Below are 12400 nucleotides of genomic sequence, written 5' to 3'. Positions count from 1 at the left end.
ACATAAGGCATGCATTTATATAATGTGCTTATTAGTGCTGCTATAGGGTAAGGGCAATTCCAGCAATGTTTCCTTAATGAAGTCTTTCCCAGCACTCCTTCAACTGTAACTTATTTCTTTTCACCAATCCCCCTAATTTCTTTGGAGAATGTATAACTCTTTTATAGTTCTTTATTGCCCACTCTGGGCTTCTGAGGGAATATGCTACAAATTGTGGCAAGCATTCAATAAAAATGGCAAAAGCTACATCAAAATGCCAGTTGATATAATTTTTAGATAAGATGAGAAAAAAAAAACAATTTTTCTGGAAGTGATTATTGCTCTTTGAGGGTTAACCACACATCTGGTTCCCTGGTAAAGGAACACAGGGCTTGGGAAATCTTCAGGAAAGAGCATATGTTCGTTGTGCTTCTAGTTTACATGAAGTCTGTTGTTGAAGGCTTAAGGTATAAGTCCTATCATGTGTTTCTCAATAGCAGTCCCTGTTCCAAGGAGGCTGAGTGGGACAGCATCTGGGTGCATTGAACTCCTTTTGTAGCTAACCTAATGTGTCATTCTAATGTATTAGAAAAGATGAGAAAGTGGGATCTGGGTTGCATCCGGATCCATGGAAATATAATCAGAACTAGCCCCAACCTCTGCAGAGCGCTAGCAGCATTTATTAAATACCTACTGTAGGTGCTGCTTGCTTAAATGAGAAGCCAGAGAGGCGTCTGCTAAGCCACATAGGACGTGGAGTCTGCTGACGGATTTCTCATTTGGAGAAAACGTGTGCCTGGGCAGTGATTGAAGCGTCCAGCAGGGGGCTGGCATTCTCTGTCTTTACGTGGTCCTGGCTCGATTTCTGAGCCTCAGCTCAGGAGAGCTGCTGTTCGCTGGTGAAGCCGGTGACGTGCAAAGCATCCTGCCTATAGGATTGAAGACTTTCTAAGTGCAGTTTTTTTCTACCCACTTTAAACCTTCAGGTTCTACACATCAGGGGAGATAGGCAATGCTGTGTGAAAATAGCAATCCAAAAGTTCTTGGTAAACTGCAGCCAGGGAGACTCCGACTAGGATGGAGGTTGGAAGCTGATGTGGAATGGGCTTAATCCTAAACCTTGCTTTGGGCTGAGATTTGGTTGCTGCTAACTTATTGGATTTATCGATTCATTACACTGGCCAAGTGAATGCCAAAGCAGCATTAACATCAAGAGAGAGGAAGAGAGAGAGAGAGGGATTGTGATTCTGTAATATATATGCATTCAGAGCATTTTTTATTAAAGAAGATAAAGAGTGCAACATAGATCTTATCCTCAACTTCATCGAACTGCAAAACCAAAAGTTAAAAAAAAGCAAAACAAAACAGTATCTTAAGGGCACTTTTAGGTGAGAAGTCTCAAGATGGATCCAAAAAACTATTCCCTTCTGAACTTGGAAGTGGACCATTTGGTATATCACAACACCTCCAACAACAGTATGGATCTCTCCAAGAATGACAGCTGGTTCCACCCGGGAATCTTCTACATCATCCCTGCAATTTATGGGGTTATCATCCTCATAGGTCTCGTTGGTAACATCACTCTGATCAAGATCTTCTGTACAGTGAAGTCCATGCGAAATGTGCCAAACCTGTTCATCTCCAGTCTGGCCTTGGGAGACCTGCTGCTTCTGGTAACCTGTGCTCCTGTGGATGCCAGCAAGTACCTGGCTGATAGATGGCTATTCGGCAGGATCGGCTGCAAACTGATCCCCTTTATACAGTTTACCTCAGTGGGGGTGTCTGTCTTCACACTCACGGCGCTGTCGGCAGACAGGTAAGCACTGGCTGGAAGTACCATGCTCTCTCAGGGGGGTAGACCACTCAGGAAATGAAGCAGGCAGAACTGTTTGCGCAAAGCGAAGTTTTTACTCAAACTCACCTTCCCTTCCAGGCATGCTTTTGTGCTGGGAATGACTTCTTGAGTGATTGGTTTAAGAAAAGAAAAATGAGTGAATAGTGGAGGCAGAAGGACACAAATAAGGAAAGAAAAAAAAAAAAAGAACCTAAGACCAAGGTGAGATTTTTCTGAGGCCTTTTACAGGCTTGTCCCTCCCTGCAAAATTAGTTGAGCAGTGAGAAAGACAATCATCCTCCATAGTTTCAAACTCAGGCAAATGTGTCTTAGCAGCAACTGAAAGCCTTAAGAGAACAGAAATGTCCCACTGCACTTCTTCAGAATCCTGTTTCAGACATAACCAAGAGGAGAGAATTCACTTCACTTCTTTGAAATTTGTCTTCCTTGGACGGTTGAACTTTTCTTACAACTGATTTTGTGTTTGGATCTCTGGGATTGAACAGTTGTGAGTTGATTTTTCTGAGTCTCTTAAATGAAATTAAGAATGATTGCCATCCCCAAGAAAGTGCCATTCAAGGTTTACTTCTAATTTTAATATCTCTATTAATGTCCTATATATAGTGTCTTTTGGGGTTTGGAGGGATGTGAGTCCAGTGTAGGGTTTTATTCTGGAAAATGCACATATTTGTGAGCTGCCTTGTGTTAACACACTGTATATAATTTTATATTTGTACAAACTAAAAACTGTTCTCATTCTTGTGCATTTATCAAACATTTATTTTTTTTAAAGCCATTGCTTGAATTAGCAAGTCAAGAAATGTCTACAGGTTGTTTCCACAAACTGCTGAACATATCTTATGTGCTGAAGTTGAACACAGAAATGAATAGACTTTTAGACACAGCATATACAAAATAACTAAATTAAGAAAAACTGGTACAATGGACCAGGGATTATACCTTGTTACCTTAAATCGCTGTATGTTATATGTTAAAGATACATAGGACTGGAGTATATATCAGAACAGGCACCACAGCAGTTCATAAAAGTTTAACCTCTGAAGAAAATGGCTCACATTTTAATACATGTGGTGTTGGATTCTCTTTCTAAAAAGGAACAAACAGTCCGCAGGTGAGCTTGCCTTGTTGAGTAATGGACAAATAAAGATAGTGTTATCTGTATTTGTGGCCATGTGTTTATACTAAGCTGCCTGAAATACACTGCTCAGCACACATGACATTTTCAAAGATTGAAAAGTAATGGTCCATAAATGAGGACATTGCGCAGACGAGACAAGTTTTCTCTACTCCCTCTGTTCACCCTCAGCTTGCTCGTGCCCTGCACATTTACCCACCAGATACTAATGACCACAGACACGTTCTGGGTTTGTTCAGGGTCAGAAAACTTGGGAGCTGGCAGAAGCTCCAATGGCTGGTTCCCGTTGGCTGGGAGCACTTCAGGCTGAGGATAATTTTCTTGATGGGAAGAAGAGATTTGGGTTTCTGAGCTAGTGAATACTGTGATCGGGATGGTGTTTACTGTCTCCTCAGGGAGGCAAACAGAGAGGAAAGCGAGGGCCTGGAATACAAAGATGCAGCTGCAGGGCATCTTCCTGGAGTCTCACAGCCCAGTGAGCTCGCTGTCAGTAGACAGGGGAAATCTCTTTGCACAACCATGTTGCACACCACCGCAGTGGCAGTGTGTTGTAAGTGTCACCATGGGTCCTCCCCAAGCTCGGAAATTACCACAAGCTCCCATTGAACCAACTTGTATGTTTTTCTGTGGTTTCAAAGAGCTGATGGATCACCAGAATCACAGATAGTGCATCTGACTTCACGAATAGGTATTGAGGCATTTAAACAATACAAAGCTGTACTTTTATTTTTACCTCATGTTTAAAAGCTTTGTGATTTTTACAACAGCCTTATGAGCTTGACAGCGCAAATACATATTCTCTATTTTTTCTTCTCAACAAGGTAAATGAAATAAGTTAACAACTCAACATATTTTTTGTTTATTTTTATTTATTTATTTGAGAGCAACAGACAGAGAGAGAAAGAGGCAGAGAGAGAGAGAGAGAATGGGCGCACCAGGGCCTCCAGCCACTGCAAACAAACTCCAGATGCGTGCACCCCCTTGTGCATCTGGCTAACGTGGGTCCTGGGGAACCAAGCCTTGAACCGGGATCCTAGGCTTCACAGGCAAGCGCTTAACCGCTAAGCCACCTCTCCAGCCCCTCAATATATTTGTACATTGTGTCTATCTAACTGCATAACCATGACCCATTTGAGATACAGAAGAGTTCCAGCACCTCAGAGTTTCTCCTATGCCCCTTTGTAGTTAATATCTCCACAGAAAGACAAGAGCTGCTCTGAGTTCCATCACAATAGATTATTGATACCAATTTTTAAATACCATATAAGTGACGCCATATGGAGAATGCTGCCTTCTGTCTGCCTTTGTTGTAAAACGTTGAGAACTTTATTACAGAGACATATTACCTAGTGGTCATATCCCCATTTGGTTGTACTCTTACGTTCCCTCTCCCTGACCCCCATTCCACTGAGGGCCCTCCTTGGTGGGGTTATTAGTATTCACTGTGGGATCATGAATGTGCCTTCTTATGCTTGCCATCATTCCTGTGCTGTTCAGCCACTGGTGCACATAACAGTGGTTTTGTTTTCCTTTCTATTTTTAAAAGTTGACATATTTTTATAGCTTATTTTAAATTCTGTTTATATATTTATTCACATGTGTGTGTGACCTGTTATTGTGACAAATGAATGCCAGCTGCTTGCACCACTTTTTGTGTCCAGACCTCATGTGTGGCTTGTGAATTGAACCCTGGCTGGCAGGTTTTGCAAACAAGTGCTCTCAATCACGCATCCATCTCCCCAGACCCATAACAGTGGTTTTCACTTGTGCGCAGTGTTCCAATGTTTGAATAGACCTCAGGGCACTTGTCCATTGGATGATACTGGTATGTTTCTGATTTGGGGTTGATAACATGCTCTGGGGATTCTTATGTATGCCTTTTGGATGACATAAGAGTTTACTTCTTTGGGGTGTATGTCTGAGTCTGAAATGCTAGGTTATAGGTTCATATGTTTAGTTAATATTGTGAGCTTCTAAAGGACCTTTGAAAGTGGATGAATATCAGAATCAGAGAAGAACCTTGAAACCCTAAATATACCTGATCCCCATCCTAAATCTAATGATAAAGGTTTCTGAAGTGGGCCAATCACTCATGCTTGTCCTCTGTAGGTTGGCAGCAATGACTGTGCTCATCGCAATGGCCCTGCTAGAGTCCTCCCCTCCCCCAGCTGAACTTGAGTCTTTGTGAGTGGGAAAAGCATAATGCTTTTCTAGAAAACTATATATCACTGTCATCGGGTCAGAGAGAGATTTCAATGTAGTTCCAGAAACTGAAATTCAAGCTGACCAATTGCATTATATTCAATCCCTTCAATTTCAGTCCCTGTCTTCCTTTTCCTTCTGCAGTCTCTGCCCTTCCACACACCAGATGTCAACCAGGTGTCAACAGCATACTAATCTCGTCCCACTCACACTCCAAGGAACTTTCCAAGATTTCACTCCTCAGCCTTTGAGGTATCTGGACTTAGATGGGCAGCCAAAGGCCTACAATTTTGACACTTTTCTGCCTGTATGGTCCATGAGGGAGTTGGACCAAGTTACTTAACTTTCTTGTCTTCATTTATTATCTATAAAATGACAAAATTGAGCCAGATTATTTTATGATACATCCAAATTCCAAAATCTTATAATGTTTTTTATTTGTCATGGTATCTCTTTCAGAATTTGGCTCAAGATTCCTCCTTTAAATCCTAAATTGGGTCTTCTATTACAAATCGCCCTGCTCTCTTCTAAACATGAGACTCTGTGAGATGTGAATTATCGTGTGACTTGATTATCTTATAGTACTGAAGAATTTCAGTTGTTTGGCCTTTTTGCTACCCTCTCCTATATTCATTGCTACAAAATTTTGGTGGACTATTCAGAATGTTGAAGGTAGAAATTTCTTATATCATTCATTGTGTGCCCTTCCCTAGTAATATCAGAAACATGTGAAGTGCTCAACAGCTGTCACCTGAGGCCAGTGTGCTGTGTTGGATGGCACAGATGCAGAATACTTCCATAATAACAGCAAATACAGAAAAGAGTGTGCTCTATACTTCTGTTCCAAACATGTTTCATAGGATCCATGCTCACTGCTGTCTCTCATAGAGAATATCAGCAGTTTCACAAGTATCAATGCCTCCCAGCTGACAGGCTCCTGTTTATAGAGATCTATCTATTTGAATATGCCAACCAATGAAAGGGGAAGAAATTGAATATCCCAACACCATCTCTAGTCACATTGATCTGAAGAACATATGAGAAAGGCCCCACTGTCCCTCATGACTTTTTGCCTGTTTGGACCAGTTACTTTCTCACTGCTATAAACAATACCTAATCAGAAATAATTTAGGGAAGGAGTTGATTTTGGCTTAAAGTTCCAGAGGGTAAACTCCATCATGGTAGGGAAAGAATGGCAGGAGCAGGAAGCTGGGGAGTCACATCATCATATCAGCCAGGAGGAAGTAGAGAAAGAGAGAACAGTACATTGGGCCCAACTATACCCTCAAGCCCCCACTCCTACGCCACTCTAGGGACATACTTCCCTCAGTAAGTCTGTACTTCCTAAATGTTCAACAGCCTTCAGGAACAGTGCCACCAGCTAGGAATTTAGTATTCAAACACATGAGACTGTAGAGGGCATGACATTGAAACCACCACACTTTTGTCTTGCATCTGTGAATCTAGTTTGACATTCCTTCCCCCACCCCAAGTCTTGCCAGAACAAATCTCTTGGGCTTCATTTCCCCATTCTTGATGGCTGGGCCCTGTTCTTTCCATCTGCCCAGATTCTATTCATTTTTCAAAGCACAAGTTAAGTCGTTTCCCTTTTGTGAAACATCCCCTGATCTTTAGCTTTTATTGAGATTTTTCCCTTTCTCAAGATATATTTGTCTATATTGTTCATTAATTAGCAAATCAATCCTGCTCTGGTATCACTGTATTTTTGTTTTGTTTTGTTTTCTGAGGTAGGGTCTCACTCTAGCTCAGGCTGGCCTGGAATTCACTATGTAGTCTCAGGGTGACCTCAAATTCACAGCAATCCTCCTACCTCTGCCTCCCAAGTGCTGGGATTAAAGGCGCGAGCCACCATGCCTGGCTTCACTGTGTCTTTTTGATAGGTATATTTTATATTTCCTTAATTATATGGGAAGCTCCATGGAGGCTGTCTTTTCCAACACCCAAGTCCACTCTACTTACAAGAGTATAAGAGACAAAATTATAAAATCAACTAGTTAACAGTAGAAGTCATCTTCAAGTTCAAACCCTTATTTTACACAAAGACCAAAAGACTTGATGGAATTTTACCTTCAATACAAAATCAGAGGAGAGTGCTAAGAAAATCCCATTTTCTTTATTCCAAGTACTTGTTTCTTTAACAGAATTGAAAATATTTATAGAAAATATTTTTCTGTTTTCTTTCTCTAGACAGTGGAAGCTACAGACTCCAAATCCAGATACTCTGAGTGCCTCCAAGCAGATCCTCTTAAAAGGGGTCCACCAGTAATTTCATAGGTTCAACTTCCTTTCTTGATTGCAGAGTTATTTCTCAAAAGAAGATTCAGCTTAGTTTTTTATAATGCACCCTTCCAAAAATTCTTTTGGTTAGAGTAGTTTGCATGGGCTGCCAGTTCATGACTTCTCTATAGTTTTTTTTTCCCTGAGGCATATGATGTTTGTCAAGAAGGAAATGCAATTTACATCTCTCCAAAGCAACAAAACTACCACCGCCAACAACAGCAGGTTCTGGGAGTGACCAGAGGGCATGTGTTGTGGAAGTGGGTTTTCCCAACAAGGCTCTCTCACCTGGAGTGCCATGGAAGAGGAGAGAAAGGCAACAAAGTACCTTGATCTTGTCTCTCACAAATTATCTTTTCAAGTGTCAGGTTTTTATGTGATTAATTAAGTATCATTTCTGGCAATTTAATATGCAGGAAGGCAAAAAGAGAGAGAGTACAAACTTAATCATGAAACATGCAGCATCGCCTGATAGGGCTCCCTGGTGAGGGTTTTTTTGAACTGTGGCTATCAATAACATCCTTTAAAAATAGACTAAATTTGCATTCTTACACTTATAATTCTGGTGTATAGGGTTGCATCAGTTCTCTCTTAATTAAAATACATGTTGTCAGAATAAAATGAATTTTCCCTCTATCCCCTTTTCGTTACCTCTGAGTAACAAAAAAAAAAAAAAAAAGAACTTTGAAGAGGTCCCTTCATATATTATGCATTAGTCACATACTTTAAGAAGCCTTCCTTGGCCTCTCAGTCTGACAGAATAGCCAATGCAATCTTATCAATCAGTGTCTTTTTCTCAGGTTTACTGAGGTAAATATATATATATATATATATATATATATATATATATATATATATATATATATATATATATATACACACATATGGTAAGTTCTTAGGTGGACACTTCTATGGTGTATGACACTGTCACCTCCACATCACCAGCACCAACACAATCAATGTAAAGAAAATTATCTACACAAGATTGGACCCACTGGACCCATAATGGATAAGAGGAAGAGTTCATGAGGCCCCATGTCTTCCCTGAGGAGCCATTGGCAGTTAATCATTGCTATGGAAAGGGAATTATTTTCTTCAGTGGCATAACCACTGGTAAGTTGCCCATGTACCATTTTACCCGGCACCCACACCCATGCAGCAAAACGACATGAAAGTAGGAGGGGACCTAGTTGGGAAAAATAAAGACTTCATAGGGTGAAGATGATCAAAGTACATTATATAAATATATGAACTCATTGTCAAAAACTAAAAACAATTAAAAAGAACACTTCGATCGCCTCTCCAAATTCATTCATGTCTCTTAGTAGTGTATCCTATTGCTCTACCTTATCTTCTAGGAACCAGTGATATCTCATGCATGATATCATACAGTATATTGCTGATTGAGTTGGGCTTCTTTTAACTCATAGTAATGCATGTATAAGAAATCTGACACTAAAGAGAATGCTCAGCACTTAAAGGCACTTGCCTGCAAAGCCTGTGGGCCCAGGTTCAATTCCCCTTGTAGAGCCAGATGCACAAGGTGGCACATATATCTGGAGTTCATTTACAGCAGCAAGAGGTTCTGGTGCACCCATTTTCTCTCCCTTTTCCACAAATAAATAAAAATCTTCTTTTAAAAGAAATCTTTTGGGCTGGAGAGATGGCTTAGCGGTTAAGCGCTTGCCTGTGAAGCCTAAGGATCCCAGTTTGAGGCTTGATTCCCCAGGACCCACGTTAGCCAGATGCACAAGGGGGCGCACACGTCTGGAGTTCGTTTACAGTGGCTGGAGGCCCTGGCGTGCCCATTCTCTCTCTGTGTCTCTTTCTCTCTCTGTGTCTGTCGTTCTCAAATAAATAAACAAAATTAAAAAAAAATAAATCTTTTTTTTTTTTTTTTGCTTCATAGTATTCTATGACATTGCTATGCCATGCTTTATCTATTTTCCAGTTCATGGTCATTAGGATTGTTTGTAGCTTTGGATGGTGATGAATATGTCTGACATAAGCATTCGTTTACAGTTCTTTTGTACATAGATGCCTTCTATTATCTTGAATATGTATTGTTGAGAATTACTTTGTTCATTTGCGTGTTTTCTACCTTCCATCTGTGACAACCTAAGCTCCAAAAGTGGGAGTTCCAGCTGGGAGATTGCTTAGTGGGTTGAAGGCACTACTTGCTTTCAAAGTTTGATTCTCCAGTACTCATGTAAAGACAGACACAAACTGACACATGTGTCTGGTATTCTTTTGCAGTGACAAGAGATCCTGATACATCTGTACATATATATACAAACACACAAATAAATGAATTAAATTACATTTTTTTTAAAAATACAATTGTATATTCATTAATTATATAATTACCTATAATTATATATTCATTAATGTATTCTCCGCCACTGGAATAGTTCCTAGATTATAGTGAGTGTTCAATAAATCATTATTGAGTAGATAAAATTGTGGATGGATGAAGGAAGGAGTACAGGAATAAATGGATTCTGGTAGGTCTTTCTGAGTGAACCTGGATTACTTGTCTATGGTCTGCAAATCATACTACTCATTTCCTTTTGTGATTCACAGAGTGACAGCAATAGAACAGCCCCAGCCATAGATGACAGAAGCTCACTAGGTTTTGTGGAGATTGAAAGGTGCTTTAAAAAAATCAAATAGGGGCTGGAGAGATGGCTTACTGGTTAAGGCGTTTGCCTGCAAAGCCAAAGGACCCCAGTTTTATTCCCCAGGACCCACATAAGCCAGATGCATGGGGGTACCTGCATTTGGAGTTTGTTTGCACTGGCTGAATGCCCTGGCATGTACATTCTCTCCCTCCTTCCTTCCTTCCTTCCTTCCTTCCTTCCTTCCTTCCTTCCTTCCTTCCTTCCTTCCTTCCTTTCTTTCTCTTTCTCTTTCTCTCTCCCAAATAAATATTTTTTTAAAAAAATCAAATAAAATTATTAGTAGAAAACTAGGTAAAGAAATGTATATTTAAAATGATTTAGAGGGCTGGAGAGATGGCTTAGCAGTTAAGCGCTTGCCTGTGAAGCCTAAGGACCCTGGTTTGAGGCTCAATTCCCCAGGACCCACGTTAGCCAGATGCACAAGAGGGCGCAAGCATCTGGAGTTCGTTTGCAGTGGCTGGAAGTCCTGGTGCACCCATTCTCTCTTTCTCTCTGCCTGTTTCCCTCTCTGTCTGTCACTCTCAAATAAATAAGAAAACACAACAAATTTTTTAAATAAAATAAAATAAAATGATTTAGAATGTACCACATTGCTTTAGAAACGACAGTGAATTACAAATTTAAATAAGCTGATAAAGGCTACAATGATAATAAAATACAGAAAAGTGACATAATTTCTACTAAATAGCTACCTGAATTATTTCTCTCATACTTGTTTTCTATAGTAAATATTTTATTTATTATTTATTTGCAATCATAGAGGGAGAGAGAAGGAGGGAAAGAGAGAAAGAGAGAGAGAGAGAGAGAGAGGAAGAGAGAGAAAGAGAGAATGAGAATGAGCATTAGGGCCGCCTTCCTCTGCAAACAAACTCCAGGATCATGTTTCACCCTGTGCATCTGACTTTACATGGCTACTAGGGACTAGAACCTAGGCCCTCAAGCTTTTCACAAAAGCATGCTTAACCACTGAGCAATCTCTCCAGATCCTCCTATTTGTTTTCTTAGAGATTTTGATTCCTCCCTCATTTCTCACCTTTTAAAATGGCTATCATTAGGGGATGGGCTGAGAATATGGCTTGGTGAATAAAGTGCTTGCCATGCAAGCACATGTACTTGAATTCAGATGCCCAGACCTCACACAAAAGCCAGAAGCTGCAGTGGGCTTCCATAGTCTCAGCTCACCAGTGGCAAGATGTGAGAGACAGAAACAGGCCAATCTCCCTCTGAGACCAGCTTATCGGGTCCAACACAGTGCTGAACAACATCAACATCAAGAATAAGAGACCATCCATCCCATGAGGTAGAAGGTTGAAACTTGTCCTCTGAGCACTACACATTCTTTTACACACACACGCACATGGAGCGTAATTTGGAAGTATTTGTTTTTCTTTCTTCTTTTTGGCAGTACTTGAAATTGAATATTGCCTATGCATGCCACAGCCTGGTATTGTTCATTTCTGCAGAAAACATTAGAAGAATAAGGTAGTATTCTATCATGGCTGACTAAAATAAACCTTGAAATTTTTATTGACAACTTCCATACATATACAAAATAAGCTTTTTATTAACCAGAGGTTAGAAAAGTTTCAGTCAACTCCATACCTCATGATTGGCAATCTCATATAAATGCTTGGAATTATCAAAAGTTAAAACCCTATTGTTCTAATCATTTTCTCTTGCTACAAGAGAATATCACAAAGTGGATGAATTTTAAGCAATAGTGGCCTGTTTTGTTAATGGCTCTGGTGGCAGGGAAGTCCAACAGCAACGTGCTAGCAAGTGGTGAAGGTCTCTCTGCTGCATGGTGACACAGCAGAAAGAAAGCCAGATGTATATGAGACAGACAGGGAACAAGACTGAACTTGGTTTTGTAACCATTGGCTGAGGAAAAGGGGGTTCAAGACAGTAGTGTCATGGGGAGGGGGAGAAAGACAAAAATGCCATGTCTTTTCTCTCAGGTACAGAATGTAGATTTAAATATATATGATATGAAAGCAGAACGGGACCTGTGGGTAAGAGAAAATGATGGGAGGGAGTATTGGAGGGGTGAATACGGGCAAAGTACAATGATATCTATCTATGAAAATGTCATAATAAAAATACAAATAAACACAAGTAAATAAAGCCTATTTACTTTCAGCATGACTAATCTCCTCCTGCAAGAGTGGCATTAATCCATTCATAAATGATCCGATCACCTCTTAAAGGTCTCATCTCTTAGTATCCTGCTGTTTTAAAGGCAATTAAATT

The 12400-nt window shown here is 40.2% G+C and overlaps 1 protein-coding gene across 1 annotated transcript in view; it reads left to right on the top strand.

Moving 5' to 3' along the window:
* The first annotated feature begins 1047 nt into the window (after window positions 1-1047).
* Window positions 1048-12400, top strand: part of Grpr (gastrin releasing peptide receptor) — a 44358-nt gene continuing 33005 nt past the window's right edge. Inside the window, exon 1 of the mRNA XM_004667928.2 lies at window positions 1048-1795. Within this exon, the coding sequence (XP_004667985.1) occupies window positions 1383-1795 (413 nt within the window). The 5' untranslated portion in view covers window positions 1048-1382. The remainder of the gene's footprint in view (window positions 1796-12400) is intronic.

This window comes from Jaculus jaculus, chromosome X, assembly GCF_020740685.1.
Source record: "Jaculus jaculus isolate mJacJac1 chromosome X, mJacJac1.mat.Y.cur, whole genome shotgun sequence".
NCBI lineage: Eukaryota > Metazoa > Chordata > Mammalia > Rodentia > Dipodidae > Jaculus > Jaculus jaculus.
The sequence above is the reverse complement of the archived record's forward strand: the minus strand, read 5'-3'. Positions and strand labels throughout refer to the sequence as shown.